Source organism: Tachysurus vachellii, chromosome 10, assembly GCF_030014155.1.
Source record: "Tachysurus vachellii isolate PV-2020 chromosome 10, HZAU_Pvac_v1, whole genome shotgun sequence".
Lineage (NCBI taxonomy): Eukaryota > Metazoa > Chordata > Actinopteri > Siluriformes > Bagridae > Tachysurus > Tachysurus vachellii.
Window position 1 is genome coordinate 24,414,989 of NC_083469.1, and position 19,212 is coordinate 24,434,200.

The window sequence follows — 19,212 nt, forward strand, 5'->3', positions numbered from 1 at the left end:
TCAATTTTCATCATTCATTCATTTTCTACCGCTTATCCGAACTATCTCGGGTCACGGGGAGCCTGTGCCTATCTCAGGCGTCATCGGGCATCAAGGCAGGATACACCCTGGATGGAGTGCCAACCCATCGCAGGGCACACACACACACACTCATTCACTCACACAATCACACACTACGGACAATTTTCCAGAGATGCCAATCAACCTACCATGCATGTCTTTGGACCGGGGGAGGAAACCAGAGTACCCAGAGGAAACCCCCAAGGCACGTGGAGAACATGCAAACTCCACACACACAAGGCGGAGGTGGGAATTTAACCCCCAACCCTGGAGGTGTGAGGCGAACGTGCTAACCACTAGTGCCCCCTTGTTTCAATTTTTTCCAATAAATTTAATTAGTCGTACTTTCCATATAACATAAAACAAACTAGTACCTAGTAAACTACTTTAAACCTAAAAGCTGAATCGAGTCTTTCTTTGTCCTACAAGCTTCAAAACCTAACCGCTGCCTCGTGCCCATCCATCCATCTTCAATACTGCTTATCCTACACAGGATCACAGGGAGCCTTGAGCCTGGGGACACCCTGGATGTGGTGCCAACTCATCACAGGGCACAACTGAAGAATAGGGAGAACATGCAAACTCCACACAGAGCGGAGGCTGGAATCAAACCCCCAACCCCAGAAGTGACTTAGGGAACTTAGGGAATAAAACTTTTTCCTTCAGCTGTTTTACTACTGCTGTTTGTTTTACTAAAACAAACTTTTCATTTTACTTTTCCTTTCAGGGCCATGACTGATAATAACTGATAGCAAAAGGTACAAACACACTGTTTCCCACCACTCCGTAGTTTGTTTGTGGATCGACAGCGTAGCATGACAGGGGCCAGGACGGAAGTGCTGACTCATTGTAAAAAGACAAATACAAATGTTTTGTAATATGATCTTACAGAACATTACTTACAGCTTGCCGTTTGTTTAGTGTAAATTGCTTTTTATTGCTGTTGACTAATAAAGGTTCCCGTATTTAGCTCGGGCTGAATGATATTGGGATAACATGGAGTAATTCAATCCTGTACAGCTGCTCCTCTGTGGTTTTATTACCATCTGGTTTGCTATGTTGCTGTTTCTCACTCTCTTCTCTACCCCAGAGGAGAGAACTGATGTTTTTTGATAAACTCAAGGGTGATCTGTGCATTTTAGTTGTATGCTTCGATGTCTCAGTGATTTTATAAGCACTCTCTGCCACAACACGCTTCCCTGCTACAGTCGCATTTAGTTGCGAGTGTTGCGAGAAAATGTACAAAATATAAAGCACTTTTTTTAAATATTTTTGGACAATATATATGTTGATGCAAATCAACTACAAAAGTTCAGAAACGTTTACACACCCCTGTTAAAATGGCAGGTTTAATGATGAGCTTGATATTTAAGTATTAAATGTATAGAAATGTAAAAAATATATTTATAAAAATATATATATATATATATATATATATATACACACACATTTTTTATTTTATTTATTCACTTAATGCATTTTTTTTTACTTGTTGCATTTCCATAAAAAAAAATTAAAAAGTTAATACAAATAATTGGGATATGTATGTATTTAAATATGTATAAAATTAAACAAATTTAACAGTAAATATAGTTTTGTTTCCTTATTTCAGGCATTTAACCAAAAACACCACTGATTCGACGATGAAGGAACCGAAAACGGCTTTTAGGACTGTATTATCTCACTAGATATGCACTTTTTTACAGACTCAATCATAAAAGTGCACAAAGAAATCCAAAAGAAAGCCCAATTTCCTTTCTAATATGAGCTCATACTTGAAATTTTATTGGAAAAGAGCATGACATGTATAAAAACTTTTCCTTTTTCCTACTCTTTTGATTGCTGTTTTTTCCCCAGTCTCCTATTTAAAAGACACTCGCAGTCAACTTTTACAGCATAGGAAATGAAACACAGGTTTGTTATGTTACGTTCGACAGCAGAAGCAGAACGGCACGAAGAGAGGACGATTGAAAAAAACCTCAGCTTCTCATCAAATCATAAACATGTCGAATTACAGGAATACACTGGTACTGTATCTCAGCTTTTCTGTACAAATCAGCCAAGAAATTACTGCATAATAAAAAAAGTGTAATAGGACCTTCTGTAAAATGCTACATTCTTTTAAAAAATAAATAAATATATAAATAATACATAATCATAATAAATTGAATATTATAAAGCTGCAGCCTAACTGCCATATATGGTTCACCTGAAAATGGCGGTATGCAATGCATCTGACCTGAGAAAGAACAGCAGTATATAATGTAAATAGACTTTAGGTTCAAATACCGTTTTTCCTTTTTTTCCCATTTAGATTGATATAAATACCGCCAGGACTCCTTTTAGTCATCTGTGAAGAAGTACCATGAGAAAAGTCTATAAGTCTATAGTTCAGTATGATGAGGAGCTGTTTGAGGTTTGAAAGCTGTTTCTCTTCCTTCATGTTGTGTCTCCTGATCTACTTCCTCCTTTTTCCCAACAGGCTTTGCTTTAGGGCTCCGCTGAGCCGCGTATCCCGGCGCCTCTTCGTCCATAACGACCAGAAAGTCATAAAACGGTACGGGTGGACGCCAAGCTTTATCTGGAATCACACCTAAAAAAAAAAAAAAAACAGAAATAAGAGAATTGTCAGAAACTCTTCAAAAAGAAGAAAAAAGAAAAGAAGAAGAAAAAAAAAGAAACCATAGCGATGTGGCATAAGCAATACAAGAGATCCTGTTAAAATACTGATTCATGGTGCAGCCTTCAAATGCAAAGACGGCTCATAATTCGTTATGACTCTTGAAATGATTCTCTTGATGACGGCTTCAAATTGTATTGTAATTGTAAAGAAAAACAAAATCCATGAATTAGGATTAGCCATTCGTTTAGGACAAATGAAAAAGGCGTTTATATGAGCAGCTGATGTATTGCAGTGGGTAAGCTGCATTACTGGAAAATATATTATGCTGCAGAATAAGGTGAATGTAAAATCAGCTGTACCTGAACATACTTCAACAATGAGAACAAACAGCTACAGCTGATTTATTATTGACATTTATTTATTTAAAATACAAGCTCTGTTGCATCTTTTTGTCCATGTTCCTAGATAACAGCATGCAATATGGTGCCAGAGAGAATATCATAAGTCTAGACAAAGCTGTTTATAATGAGAGAAACATACATTTTGAAAAACGCTAAGCTGGTACCTGTAGCTTAGATTTGAAGCACCAGAGGAAAACTAAATAAGTCAGCTTTGCACACCAAATGTCCATTCCTGACCGAAGGAATACATTAGGATAAAAAAAAAAAAAAAAAAAAAAAAAAGAGGAAATGGTTTCTATTTGATTTGAGGTCAATTCTGCTCCTTTAACACACTCCAAGTGAAAAGCTAACATTGTCTTTTCTACCTCATTGTTCGGAAAGCACGTCTTGAGCATAGTTCCAGTCATCCTGGTAAAGAAATTACCTTAAAAGTAAACTGGCCTCATCTTAATTCCTGTCAAGCTCAGAAAGCCAAACGTCTCATTGCTGGGAACTAACTGTGAGCCGGCAGGAGGAAGAATATGCCAGCAAGGCCAAATGTGCTTTACTGGAAAATGTTCAGAGAGATGTGAACCAAATGTCTGCATCCAAATGGCCTATGAAACATGTAAATACGCAAGGAGAGCATGAAAGCCGATAAATCTGAACGGGACCTAAATTGTCATTAGATTTAAGGAGATGGGAAATGAAAACAAGTTTCCATGAGTTTCAGAGCTGCAAGTGGATATGTTCAGGCTCATCAACAAGAGTGAGAGGAACGTGTGACAGATGGCACAGGGATTGTATGAAAGGAACATCCAGTGCTCATGTTAAACAAAAGGAGAGAAGGTCAGTCATGATTACATGGCTTTAAATGTCATGGATCTGTACTTTAATCTGGACTCATTCTCTCTCTTGTTCCATGTGTGTGTGACTTATCTTGCACTTCTGCTCATTTTGTGGTCTTGCTGAAGTAAGAGTCATTGCCACCTACTTTAATAGCTATGTGCTTAGATAAGTTTCTGACAAAGTGCCTTGCCTACATTTTTTTCTGTTATAACCTGCAAGTCAGATGAACTCAAGCAAGATTAATAGATAGAACAGAAGCCTTTATTTTTTTCACATATACAATAATAGCAAAAAGTGAAATTATTTCATCGCATATCTCAACTTTTGCAAGTTAGGGTCAGAGCGCAGGGTCGGCCATGATACAGCACCCCTGGATCAGGGAGGGTTAAGAGCCGTGCACAGGGGCCCAGCAGTAGCGTCTTGGAACTGCTGGTTCTTGAACTCCAATCCTTCGATCAACAACCCAGAGCCTTAACCACTTGAGCCCCCACTGCCCCATTATATAAGATTATATATTACAAATAAAAAAACAGATCTAGACTGTAACTGTTTCCACATAATTATCATTCAATTAAGTCGTTACATGACGCCAATAAAAAAAGCACCATGAAGGCTTCAGAATGATTAAAACAAGTCCAGCACAAAGAACTTGGCTCAATCTCAACTCAGGCAGCAATGTAAAGTATCCACCAAAACTCACTGACCAAGAACTGAGGGTATAATATAATCGTAACCTGTAAAGAGCACAAGATGGGGTTTATGGAAGTGTGGTGAAAAGAATCAATGAAAAAAGTATAAACTAACTTTATGGATAAAGGACTAACATGTGGATAAAGTTTTTTTAGTGTGATGAGATCTGGGTTTCTACTTTTTTCAGAAACCCAGCATTGTCTCAACCACGACACCATTCCCACCATGAAGCATGATTGTGGTAGCGTCACATTGTGTGTATGCATTTTTTAAATCAGCATGTACTGGTTAAAAGGTCAGAGCTGAGGGCAATATAGCAAAATATTAGACAAAAAGGCCAGTCTACAAGGGACATGAGTCTGGGCAGATGGTTCACCTTCCAACAGCACAATGAACCCAAATGTCAAAGCTACCATCAAGTGGTTCGAAATCAAGAAAGTAAATGTGTTTGTCTTTGCTCAAAATCATTCCCAAAGTGAAGCATGATGGTGGTAGCATAACATAGTGTGGATGCCTTTTTATGCCCTTCAATAATTCAATAATCCAATAATCCAAGAGCAATAATCCTTGAAATATAGTCAAAGCTACAGTGGAGGGGTTCGATAATCAAGAACCTAAATGAGGTAGTCATTTATCGACGTCGACCCTAAAGTGAAGGATGGTGGAGGTGGCGTCACATTGTGTGGATAACTTTTTAATCAGCAGAGACTAAAGAAGAAATGGTCAAGATCGAGGGCAATATAGCGAAATATTGAACTGAAGGGCCGCTTCAGTCTGCAAGAGACTTGAGGCTGGGCTGATGGTTCCCCTTTAAAACGCGGAATAAAGTTAAAGCTACAGTGGAAAGTTTCCAAGCCAATAATATGTTAGTCAAAGCCCAGACCTCATGCTGATTGAGAATTTTTACCAAGCCATGATCAGCAATGTTCAGCAACTGTCTCCATTCAGTATGACAGAGAAATTTGGCAAGAATAACGTGCAACAATATGAAGATCCAGATGTGCAAAGCTAACAGAGACATACCTAAGAAGCATACCATAAACGCAGCCAATGATGTTTACTGACCCAGGGATGAAATTATGTCTAACAAATGTCTGCTTTTTTTGTTTACAATTTGTCTCACAATAAAAAAATGTTTTGTTAATCAAATGGCAAAATCCCAGTCATGTCAGGTTTAATTCCAGGATGTAACAATACAAAATGTGAAAAGATTCATGCATAAATATGGTACAGCAACTGATTGGAGAAAGTCTGCTAGTATAACACTGTGTTTGGCTTTACACTGTCTCACTGACATGCAGTCCATCACTGAACTTTATAATCTCTTACCAAAAGAGAACCAAGTAACGTCAAGGTGTATAATCACTTAGTGCCAGGATGCACGCTCACACTTAAGACTCATGACCGGGTGGTGATCATGTGTTTTTAAACTGGCACTCAAGGAAATGCCAGCTGCCATTACCCCAGAACGTCTGGGACAAAGTACAGCACACAGTGTAGACAGCTGTTTGTATTTCAGCAGCAGGTAAGAGTAGATTCTGTAGACAGACTGGCTCAAGTACGGTGGTAAAACCCCCATTTAAAATGACGGATGAATGAAAGTATGCCCCTTAATTACTGCGGGTTGGCACGCCAAACCCGAAAGGATGCGGCCACAGGAGCTGGAGGGTTTCAGGAAAATGGCTGGAAATGATCAGACACAATTAAGGGATGTAGCTACTCCAACCTCATAGGAAGCAGATGGCATGGTACAGGAGGGCATCTTGGCATTTAACAGCCATTTTTTGGGGGGGTTGACAGAAGAAGAGTACTGTTTGGATCTGCAGAATGTTGGCATAGCTGAGAAATAAGTTTTCTGTCAGAAAGACAATGGCGATTGTGTTAGCGAATGCACAAGGGATCGTATTGAATAGAGTGAATAAGAGATGTGTGAATGCCTGTTATTCACAGCGCATAAAGACCGAATCCTGTACTCAGAAATGTTTTCATTGCATCACTTATCAAGTACCCCTGCATTTGCAATTTTAAACCACTAAAACAACAAATCATTTGACGGAAATACCAGGCTCTAAGAATAAATATGCACTTTAAAACTACTCTCACACTCTCCCTGAACTCCAACAATAACAACCTTGTAGCTGAGGGGTTAGACTGCTAGTTTGCTAATAAGCTAGCTAACAGGTCATATCAAAAATACATATTACAATTCATTTCTATTTTACTATTTTCTTTTACATTTTTAAAACACGAACATTAGCAAAGTTAGCAAAGCCTGGAGGCACTCATGCAGCTCACCTGCAGCCTCCTCCTGCTGGTTTTCTATCCGCTGCAGCCACTGAATGATGTTTTCAGCCAGCAGAGGACGCTCTGTGGGGAAGTGATACACTTCTCCACCTGAGCTCAGCTGTGAGAGCACCAACGCAGGGAGCGGAGGAACGTAGCTAAGATACGTCTCTAAGACGGCCCTTCCAGCCGGTGTGCGACCCCTGCGACAAAACACAAACGAGTAAATAAGGAATTGGTTTAAGGACTCGAAAAATAAGCAAGATGGTTGTTGTTGTTTTTTTTTATTATTAACTTCACACGGAAATCAACATTTTTAAAAATATATATATTTTTAACCCTTACAGGTGGATCCAGCAAGGCAGTGATGACTCCAACTGCCCGGATGTCTCAGCTTTTCTCATCTCCTCAAGAGACTGTAAAGTCTCTGGACTTTCTTCTCCCCCAACAAACATGATCAGCAAAGGCTTCCTGAGCTCCATGTACCATGGCAGGTTCTCCACCGTCAGTTCAGGCTGGTCACAACGAGAGTGCAGAGCAGCGACAAAGAGAAAGGAAATACAGATGCATGCAGGTGCCGCGGTTACTTTGCAGGCAAAAAAGGAAATAAACAGGATGTTGTTAAATCGATGGATGGGTGCTAAAAAGTCTACACCAAATTTAGTCTACACTAAAATTCAATGTCAGATTTTTTTCTACTGTTATTGTAATATGTTATCTAATAAAATTCAAAAGAAAAGAAAATAAAAACAAGTTTACACACCCCTTAAATACTGAAACATGGATCTGTGTTACAGTAAGAATGAAAAAAAAACCACAGATAATCAACAGGAACTTTTCATAAGTAGTGAAGTGATTCTGATTAAACCGCATATAAAGATAAGATTTTTCTATAGAAACGTCTAGAACGACGTCGATAAAATCCTAAAGATGTATTTTCTATAAAAAACAAAACGGCTCATCACACATAGAACACTATAAACACAGTAAAGCACAGTGGTGGCAGCATCATGCTATGGGGAAGACTGGAGCGAAGACTGGAGCTTCAGTCAAGATAGAGGGATAAATCCAATCTATTTTGGCACAAAACCTCCAGGCCTCTGTTAGACAGACGAAAATGAAGAGAAAATCCATCTTCTAGCACAATGATGAGCCAAAGACTCATCCACAAAGTCAACAAAGGAATGGCACAAAAAAGGAACAAAAAAAAAGAGCCTAGATCTAAATCCTATTACAAACCTACAGGTTGATAGAGTTGGAACAATTTTTTCAAGGAACAGTGGAATAAAATCAAGATGTGCGAAAGTGGTAAGCCTCTTACCCAGAAAGACTGAGTGCTGTGTTACAAGCCAAATGTGATTTAATAAAGTATTAGATAAAAGGTGAGCGTGCTTGTGCAACCAGAAAGTGTTTATCTTTTTCGCTTCCCACAAACGTTTTGCCAAATCCCATTAAAGATAAAAAAGTGACTTTTATTTAACAAAGCTGTGTAGACTTTTTAAATCCACTGTAAAAAAGTTTATGATATGAAAAACATAGATTAGGGAAAAAAAAAATAAAAATCACGGTGATAATCTAGATCTTTGCTTCCGTTTACGTCATGACTAGCATGTTGGCACTTTTTTTCGCTTCTCTAATGAATCAGCAGAGATTTTGTCTTCTCCAAAGCAGACTTTGTTTTCATTAAGTGCTACAATAAAATAAGGATTTTCCAAGAAACGTTCAAAGAGATTCAAACCCTCTGGCTTTGCCAATAAATGCTAGAATGTTGCGCAGATTAAGCAGCAAATGATTATATATAAAAGCAGAGGAAAAGGTTCAAAAGGCCAAAAAGATTCAGTACAATGATGTGACTCACGAATAAATTGGTTCTTACAAACGTATCACGTGTCGCTCTCCTGATGTGTGAGATCGTTTCCTGTAATGTGGATAAAAGAAGGGAATGAACTTTTCTTTGAACTCCAGGGCCATAAGACACTAGAACAGCAGGCAGCATTACAGAATGCTCCTGAGACCTGAAAAAAAAATACATAAACAAATAAACTTTAACATTCAGTGCTTTCACGTCTCACATCCACATTCACGACTCTGTCTAGCATTCCAACGAATAAACAAAAGAACTCACTGTTGCATAGCACACAGCAAAGCATTCGCATTTTAAAATGTAACACAGTCACCTATCGCTTCACTCTCACATCTAGCAACCAACACTTTCACATCTAACATTTAAGGCTCTCATCTTATTTTCAGCACTCTCACAATTCACGCTCAGCACTCTCGCATCTCACGCTCAGCACTCTCCCAGCTCACGTTCAGCACTCTCGCATCTCACGTCCAGCACGCTCGCATCTCACGTCCAGCACTCTCGCATCTCACGTCCAGCACGCTCGCATCTCACGTCCAGCACTCTCGCATCTCACGTCCAGCACGCTCGCATCTCACGTCCAGCACGCTCGCATCTCACGCCCAGCACGCTCGCATCTCACGCCCAGCACGCTCGCATCTCACGCCCAGCACGCTCGCATCTCACGTCCAGCACGCTCGCATCTCACGTCCAGCACGCTCGCATCTCACGTCCAGCACGCTCGCATCTCACGTCCAGCACGCTCGCATCTCACGTCCAGCACGCTCGCATCTCACGTCCAGCACTCTCGCATCTCACTTTCATCACTCGCGCATCTCACGTTCAGCACTCTCGCATCTCACGTTCAGCACGCTCGCATCTCACCTTCAGCACGCTCGCATCTCACATTCAGCACGCTCGCATCTCACATTCAGCACTCTCCCAGGTTGTGTAAATATGCAGTCAATACCATTTTTTAGCCTCGTTGTGCTGAAACAGTCCCAGAATCATTTCCCCCCTCAGGTATTTCGCTGCTTCTTCAAAAATGGCCACATCTGTAACAGTCGAGAGGATGTGAAAGACTGAGAAGTAAACAAGGTAAGATCTGCTGTACCACACTATGTTCCACAACAACTTTGTATACAAAAGCTGTTTAGTTTTGTTTCCCAAATCCATAAACATAGCAGTTGCAGTAAAACACATTCTGTGATAACAATCTAAAGTGCTTGTGAGATGCAGCTTCAGGAATAATATGATTACTAAAATCAGGTATGCTAAAGGAAGCATCTTGCTAAACAAATATCCGGATGTTTAGTGTTCGCTTCATACCCGGATCTTCGGGCGCGAAAAGACCGAGCACTCGGATGGGCGTGAGAGAAGAGTGTCTGTTATACAGCTCTCCTTCCAGGAATGACAGGACTTCATCCGAGGAGGACAGAAAGAGAGGGACGGACAGATGACTCCTGCGGACACGCACACAAGAAAAGGAGAGATTAAGTGAATCAACGCAAATCTAAACATAGTAATGTACACATGTAAATGATGCACAATTCAACAGATAACAGCACAAACAAAAACGTCCCTCTAGCCCAGTTAAGTTATACAGAAAGCCCACACACTCTCCAGTAAACACAAGTAATGGATAATGGATACGAAACACACATTTAGAGACGCATCAAAATCCATAACCATATGAACCCATTTTATTCTGCGTGATAAGATTTCATGATATTGCCATACATCATGATAAGAGGCTTCAGCGCACGAGTCTAGACTTGGTATTGACCCTGGTTTCGAGGGTACGCTGGCTTTTAAAAGGTCTAAGCAGATAATTACAGAGAACACACAGATCAGTTTGATGAATCATCATGGGGTCAGAGCAGATGACAGCGCTGAGGGTGTATCACCGTGTCTGAATCATAAAATCCGTGTGCGATCTGAAGCAAACCGAAGAGTCCAAACCTTTCTTAAGTGATGACTTGAGTATTTAAGAATTCGGTAGTTCTCTCACTCTCTCACTCTTCTTCTACCGCTTATCTGAACTACCTCGGGTCACGGGGAGCCTGTGCCTATCTCAGGTGTCATCGGGCATCAAGGCAGGATACACCCTGGACGGAGTGCCAACCCATCACAGGGCACACGTACACTCTCATTCACTCACGCAATCACACACTACGGACAATTTTCCAGAGATGCCAATCAACATACCATGCATGTCTTTGGACCGGAGGAGGAAACCGGAGTACCCGGAGGAAACCCCCGAGGCACGGGGAGAACATGCAAACTCCACACACACAAGGCGGAGGTGGGAATCGAACCCCCAACCCTGGAGGTGTGAGGTGAACGTGCTCACTAAGCCACCATGCCCCCGAATTCGGTAGTTTATTCACTGAATTGCTCACTATAAGCTTTAGACATTCTGCAAAATATCTCCATGGGACTATTAAATCATTAGGAAAGTACCATTTATTACATCTTGTACTTTCACTACAACATAGACAGTAGTCGGGTATTTAATTTAAACCGCCTTACAAGATTGCCGGTTGCTAAACACAGCGTGTTTTATAAACTCCAGATTATCATGCAGAAGTTTAATGCGTTCTGGTAAAACAGGCATTTTCCCGGAGCCTTGAAAACAACCACAAATTTGCATCTCTAGTTTCTATCAAACTGAATAAAAAATAAATAAGAGCGTCTTACTCTGGCTGGCGATAAAAGAATTCACGGATCAGGGAAACGATAAGAAAAGCAGATTGCTGGAACTGCTTGAGTCATCATTTGTAAACAGAGACACATTAACATGACTTTATTGCAAGAAATAATAATAATAATAATAATAATACTCAATTTTCTCCACTTTTCAGCTGTCAGATGATGGAAAATCAGTCTGTCTGTGGCTTTATATTTATTTTCTCAATCGTTCAGTATGTGTGTAATAAATTTAAGCATTAATTATTAAAAACTGACCAATTATTTTATGTTTATTCATTAAGACGACACATTTAAAGAAAAGGAATTTTACAGCTATGATGGTTAATAGTCCAGCTGTGTCTCTCGTGAAGTCCTGGGAAATCATTAAACCACATCTCAACTTGATATCAAGCTTTTTAATCATATTTAAATACCAGGCATCACAATATTTACCTTTTCAACAGACTTGCTAGACGAAGACTTTTCTTTTTTCCCCTGCCAGACTCACTCTAAAACTATGCCACATCTCTCTTTATCTGCATTTTTTACCCAAGTTCAATATTTTCATACCTGATTTTTATGATCTAATATTTGGAATTGAGCTGAAGCAGTTTTTTTCTCTGGTGTAGATATAGACCCTGAGTAGATTGACGAGGCAAATGTAACATACCGGCGCAATCAGGAATGTTCTTCTCCTCGAATTTCAATTTCAAGCTTTGAATAAAAATATTTGAAATGTTATTTTGAAGCTATGTACTGTAAAGCAATCAGCAGAGTGGTTAGTCTAAATTTACTATAAGTAGTGTGTTGGTTTTCGTGAAATGATTCCCAACGTCGTTACGTCTTATGTTCATATTTTTGCTGTTGTGGAAGGAAAATGGAGACAATGGAGCCGGAGGACACTGAAGAAGTAGACGCTGTGCTGAAGTATGTGTGGGTGTCTGCTGAAATGATGAGTGTGTGTGTGTGTGTGTGTGTGTGTGTAAGTGGGGTGCTCTGCCAAAGACTGGCAATCCCATTCATCTCCACTTCACACCCGATATTTCAGCTATTCCGAATTGACCACAGCAACGATGAGATTAAAGCCCTTAATAAAAATGAATGAATGAATGAATCAATTTATTAAGTAATTATTTCACCATATAATTAAGCGTAAATCCTAACCGCAAGAGTGCTATTTTAGGATTATCAGCATGGCTCCGATTTAACCGTCGGTACTATTGTGATGTTGCTTTTATACAGACATTAACATCAGGTTGCAACGAATTTAAAATTCATTCATATCATTTATATTCTGAATTTGTACATTTTTGTATTTATACATCATGATTGGGTTGCATAAGTCCTTAAAAACAGACACATGGCCTAATGTTTGTGTCTGCCTTATAGTGACTAATAATTTAGGTCCCTCATGTACAACCAAAACAGCTCTGATCGAGGAACCATCAAGGCTCCACAAGACCTCTGAAGGTGTTCTGTGGTATCTGGCAAAAAGTTTTTAGCAGCAGATCCTTTAAGTCCTGAAAGGTGGGGCTTCAAACGGGATCAGACCTGTTAGACCGACACATTCCACAGACGCTGAACAGGACTGAGATCTGGAGAAAATTGGCAGCCAATGGACCTCGAAGGCTTTTTTTTTCATGTTCCTTAAACCATTCCTGAACTATTTTTGCAGTGTAGCAGAGACCATAATCATGCTGTATGAGGTCACTGTCATCAGGATATATCACGGCATCATGGCAGCCCCATAACTACACAGTGATGTACGGCCAAAGTGTTTGGGACAAGCACATAATGCTGTAATGCCTTCAATGAGTCAAGCAATAGATAGGAAGAAGGTTTGTCTCCTTAGGCTCCAGAAATTTCCTCACATACAGAGAAAGTCCCTTATAGGCTTAAAAATAAAAACTCGACAAAGCCGAACAATTGCCTAAAACCGTTTTCTGGGAAGGTCAATGAAATACAGGAGCTATCTCAGAGCGTACCAGATGCATTAACAAGCACTCAGTTGCATTCAGATGCACATTAAAGCGACAACTAGATAAAAGGGCACGCATGCCAGCCGTGTTGACAGACGCTTGATTGACAGACACAGAGATGAATGCCTTTGGTAGAGACTCGGGTGGCTTCATTAGTGGTCCGGGTTGTGCATAAATCCACACAGCATGCAGGTGAATATAAAAGAGCTTAGACAATGATTCACAAGTCAAACTATTCTATGATGAGTGAAGATTATATCCCTAACATACATACATACATACACTCTTGCCTCTGAGCCTTAGTAAAGTGCTATTAGTGCATTAAAATGCTGGATATCTTCTGAACAGGAAACACTGAACATACTGATTTGTTCATTTTGGTGACTCATGGGGAAAGAAAAAAAAAGTGGAACGTGAACATATTTTGGTATCATGTTAGAAAGTGTAGAGCCTGTGCTTGATGACTTGCTAATGACTTATGCTAGTAACAAGTGTGTGTGTGTGTGCGCGTGTGTGTGTGTGTGTGTGTGTGTAAAAGAAAGAAAACGAGCACAAGACTCACAGCAAAATGAATTTATACAGGCTTTCCATTCCCATCATGCCTCTGTAAAACTGAGCATCTTCACCCAGGCGAAACAGCAGGACGGAGGGGAAAGAGGAGACATTCTGCTCACGACACACACATGTCCACTCGCCACAGTCTACTGAGGCCAGTGTGACATCACTCACTCCTAAACACACACACACACACACAAGCTTAAATTGTTAAATATGCCTTCAAATGTTCATAATGATCTGTATCTTCTTTACCTCTGAGTGCATCAGCAACCTCAATATAAGACTGCAGAAAAGCCATGGACACGGCGTCCCCTAGACAGGACAGACAAAAAGACGTATCCAACATTTTATTAACAAGTAACTCTCAAATAAACATAACTTTAATGCCACGGAGCATTTTAAAACCATCAAAATAAAAACCCTTACATTTCAAGTACAACAGCACCACCGTGAAGCCATTCTGTGTTACTACAGCGGCGAACGTGTCGGCTGTGAGCTCTGAGACAGACTCCATGTCCAGAGTTACACCACGGTCTCTGTACACGGACTCCGCCACCTCATCATCCAAAACATCTGACAGGGAATAAACACATGTCTAGTTAAAGTACATAGAGCAGATAAGTCAATGTTCTTCCTACATCAAATGTCAATCAATCACACTTTTTTGTGTCCAAAACATTTCCATTGCAGCTCAATTACAAATGTCACCTAAAGAAGCCCAGTGATCCTCATCTTCATCTTCATCCCCATCTTCTTCTTCTTCCTTCTCCTCTTGGAATAGTTGACCTTGAATAAGGTTAAAGACTTCTTCAACATTCTTCAAAGAATAATACTTCACTCCCTGTTAAGCATAAAGAGAAATCAGGAGAACTGCACGAGGATACTTTAACTTTAACTCAGAGATCGACTTCACTAGTTCTTGAGATAAACCAAAAAACCAACACATTTGCTCCTGAGAATCGGTTTATTCGGATATTTGCTTTCAGCTCAGTGAGATTTGACCTAGAATTAAATTCTGATTGATAGAAGCTGCAAATCACAAGGATGGCCAAAAATCTAAGTAGAGCTTGCCTGCTTTTGTGTAAATACATATATACTGTACGCACACTACTGTACCACCTTAACATTCTTTCCCTTAAGACAGCTGAAACCCTATTTCAAACTGTACTGTAACGCATGTGCTAACAGTAGGCTGTGATTGGCTAATGTTGCTCTGATCAAACCCTCAGAGTGAAATATCAGACACACTGTGTGAAACTTTCTGCTCAGATGAAGTACTGACCTCGTGTGGGAGTCGATATGCAGCGTTATATCGGAGGGGAGTTTTAACCCTGGGATTGTCCCTAGAGTACACACACACACACACACACACACACACACACACACCTTTAATCGTTCAGATAGTTGAAGGCTACAGTTTTTTGGTAAGCATGGTACAAACTGCATGTGTACATCTTTAAACACTCAACACAACAATCACTGTTTAAATCAATAATAAAATTTGTCGTAATGGGGTTGATATTTTCTTCCCTCATGCTTTTTTTACTCAAATAAAAAGTGAAAGGATTTCAACTAAAGCGAAAGTAAAAAATAAATCAATAAAAAAGTCGCCACTTATAAATGTAGTTAAGTATTAAAAAGTAAAAAGTGAATGTTCTGGACTTATGAAATACATAGTGTTATTAAAGTGCAGGAGACATTTAAAGTTAAGCGCTGGATACCTGTGGATTAGGACGAGGCCGATCTCTCCTCGTAGCCTCCAGGCCAAAGTCTCAGCCATGCTTCGATCCATGTGCAGTGTCTCGGTCTGAGCGAAGAGGAACAGCACGGGCACGTTCAGGTGATTATAGATCACGTCCACGTCTTCAGGATCCATGTCTGCCTCCACCTGTCCTCAACAATGATTTGAAAATAAATAAATAAATAAATAAATAAATAAAAAACTTCAGTGGTTGTGTTTGTTCTAAGGTACTTCTCACCAGGACCGGTGCCTCCATCAGCTGAAGGAAGGCATGTATGTTGATGGTGCTCAGTGGCTTTCTCATGAGTGTGTGTGGACACGGTTCAGAAGACTGTGACACGACGTTGCAATGGAGGAACCAGAGACGCGCCTGGACAGAGGACACATCAGCAATCCTGCAATAATAAGCAGTTTTACACTTATTCGCTATTGTTATAATCATCTTGATTTATTTTTTTACATTTAAGGATTCAGTAAAGAAGACAGTGGTGGCTCAAATAAATAAATAAGGCTCTGGTTGTTGATTGGAAGGTAGGAGGTTCAAACCCCAGTGCTGCCAAACTGCTACTAATGGACCTCATGCAAAGAAGATGCAAAGAAAATAATTCTGCAGTGCTTTAATGTATGAGCAACAAAAGAGGCTATTTTTCTTCTTCATTAATCAGAGAAACAAGAAAGAGGAGGAGAGGCTCCTCAGCTGAGCTGGTAGAACTTTTTCACGGGACTACCAAACACTCCACAAAGCCACAAATGGAAGAATAGTATGAGGTCAGACAAGAAGGAATGAAATTTTCAGGCTGAAAAGAAACAAACACTGCATATTGAAGCATTGATTATGAAGCATAGTGGTGGTATAGCATCCTGAGAGTTTTCATCAGCTTGATGGCTTGCTGGTCTTCAGGATGCTGTTCTGCATATACAGTAATCTGCTTGTTTTTGTATAGTTTTCTTGCTAAAACCTTTTTGTTTACTATTTTAGCAACATCTTTGATGGCTGATTTAACAGAGAAAAGTTTACCGTAAATCTGTAAAATCTGCTCACACTTACCCCATGTGTTTGAGCAGAGGTGTTCCGGTAGTCTGCACAAACTGGTACTTTCCTCCGTACACAAACGCTGCCTCCATTAAAGCCCGATGCTCTGCTCAGAAATGTTTAAAATTTACTATGTATTGTGCAATGTCAATTCATGGTTATAGTTGCTAGATAAGTAACTATAGATATGGCAAAGAAATATGAATTATAAAAATTTTTTTTTAAAGCATTGTACCGGGAAGCCCGAGCGCAGGTATGTGACCCATCACGATGTCTGTCTTTCCCTTTGCCACCCTCTCAACGCCAACCAACTCGGCCGGAGTGTGAACGTAGCGAACCTCATTGAAGAGTACCGTGCTGTGTGCAAAGAGCAAACACCGTGGACTGAATTACAGCATCACAGAATAAATAAATAAATAAAGACATAATAAATACATATTTTTTTGTATTTGTATTTACCAACTCACAATAACATATGGGACACGATGGCATTGACGTCAAAAATGGTGTCAATCTCAAAACCTCTCAAGACGTCAGCACCTCTGAGAGAAACAAGGAGTGGAAACACAGAAACTTATTAGGATGGATTTTTCATGTTATATGTTATTTTTCTGTTTTAAATGTTAAACAGTGCTAAACTGGTTGCTATACGCTTCCCTTGACACAAACCTGAATAAATATGCTTTTCTCATAATTTCTTCCTCTGTGCAGTAATCAGCAACATTTTCTTTGGAGCAATTCACCTACAGACACGCATTTTGTCAGGTGATATATTATATCAAACATGAATTTTCCCAGAACACAGCACTGCATGTGGCACGTACAGTAAGAAATATATCATGCTTGGAACTACGTATAAGAAGATAAAGAATGACATGTGATCCAACTGACCATTGCCACCAATATGCCGTAGTCCTCTAACGCCATGGCGGACTTCTCTAGCTGCTCTAGAAATGTCTGAATTGCTGGATCAGCTGCAAATAAGCAGAAAAACCTCATCACAATCAGTCACAATCAGGATCAGTGTGTTGACACACAAGGAATTTCGTTCCAGCTGTTTGTGACTCTCAAAAGTACAGACATACATAGGGTTATACAATACAAGATAAGATAATACAGACTATACGCGACAATGCAGACGATGTGATACAATATAGTATTAAATATGAATACAGAATATATGACTGGTTAGTTATGTACATAAAGTGTGAGAAGTGCAAATAAAAATATTGTGTAATATTATGCTTTTGTGCAATATACAGCAGCAGTAGTGTGTGTAACATATACGGATGATATAATGACTAACAGTTCTGATAATGAGGTACTTGTAGATATGAAGCTCAATACGTTCAGTCATAAAGGCATCTGAAAGGAATTAAGTAATAAATACCAGAACGATGGAAAAGAAAAGAAAAATTCATCTAATCTCAATTTCATTCTTGCATCTATTCATTTCATCCCAACATTTATCATTGCATTTACTATTTAATGTATTAACATAATGAATGTAAATGTAAGTATATTTTGTGTATTGTTTTTACATGATGCTTCCACCACCATGCTTCACAATGAGGATGGTGTTCTCAGTGTGGTGCTTTTTTTAAAAAAAAAAAAAAATTATTATTTGGCAAAAATGTCTAAAATGTCTTAATTTTCTCTTTTTGTAAAAACAAACAAAAACAAACAAACAAAAAATATAATATAATATGATATATTATTATTATTATTAATATGAAATAATAACAACAACAATAGTATTTCTTTAGACATTATATATTTTTGTATTTACTTTAATTTACAATAATATTTTATTAATGTCTTAATTTTCTCTTTTTGTAAACAAACAAAAACATTATAATATGAAATAATATATAATATATAATAATATATATTATTATTAATATGAAATAATAATAATAATAATATTCTTTAGACGTTATATGTTCTTTAGACATTATATATATTTTTTTATTTACTTTAATTTACAATAATATTTTATTAATAGCATTAGCCGTTAGCAAACAGTACGTCACACCTCACCGTGTTTGCCAAAGTAAACAAGAGATGTATTTCCGGTCTGCACGTGCTCTTTAAAGCCCTCAGCAGTGAGCTGCAGCAGCTTTGCAGAATTTGCGCTCGCGCACTGCTGTGATACAAAACACAGTAAAATCGCTCCAACACACAAAGTGTACAAGATCCCAGTGTGGTGCATTTCTATAGTACTGTTTCACAGATTGTTCACAACGTGGTGAGTTAATTCACGCCAGCCTTTTACAACAGATAAATGTTGTTAAGCAGTATAAAATTCTCCACGGTGTAATTTACGAGCTATTGTTACTTCCTAAAACTGAGGCCGAATACCAAACCTTTCCTTAATCACTACACAAGTGCACTATCTAGGCCAAAACAATAGTGTCTCTCACATCCCATGTAGTCGACTCTGTATCCATATAAAACAGTTTGACGTGCCACCAAACTCTCT

The 19,212-nt window shown here is 39.2% G+C and overlaps 1 protein-coding gene across 2 annotated transcripts; it reads right to left on the bottom strand.

Moving 5' to 3' along the window:
- Positions 1-1,602: 1,602 nt before the first annotated feature.
- txndc16 (thioredoxin domain containing 16) lies at positions 1,603-19,103 on the bottom strand. Of its 2 annotated transcripts, none has more exons than XM_060880437.1 (19): positions 18,771-19,103; positions 17,622-17,704; positions 17,400-17,473; positions 17,198-17,272; positions 16,966-17,087; positions 16,746-16,836; positions 15,936-16,092; positions 15,678-15,844; positions 15,239-15,299; positions 14,665-14,797; positions 14,383-14,529; positions 14,209-14,268; positions 13,961-14,129; positions 10,058-10,191; positions 9,699-9,783; positions 8,762-8,900; positions 7,231-7,400; positions 6,898-7,088; positions 1,603-2,653 (listed from the first exon to the last, which is right to left on the bottom strand). In XM_060880437.1, exons 1-19 carry the CDS (start codon positions 18,940-18,942, stop codon positions 2,445-2,447), a joined length of 2,439 nt encoding a protein of 812 aa, XP_060736420.1. In that variant the 5' UTR covers positions 18,943-19,103; the 3' UTR covers positions 1,603-2,444. The 2 variants fall into 2 exon arrangements, with proteins under 2 accessions (XP_060736420.1, XP_060736419.1); XM_060880436.1 differs by having other exon boundaries at positions 8,744-8,900.
- Between the last annotated feature and the right edge of the window lie 109 nt (positions 19,104-19,212).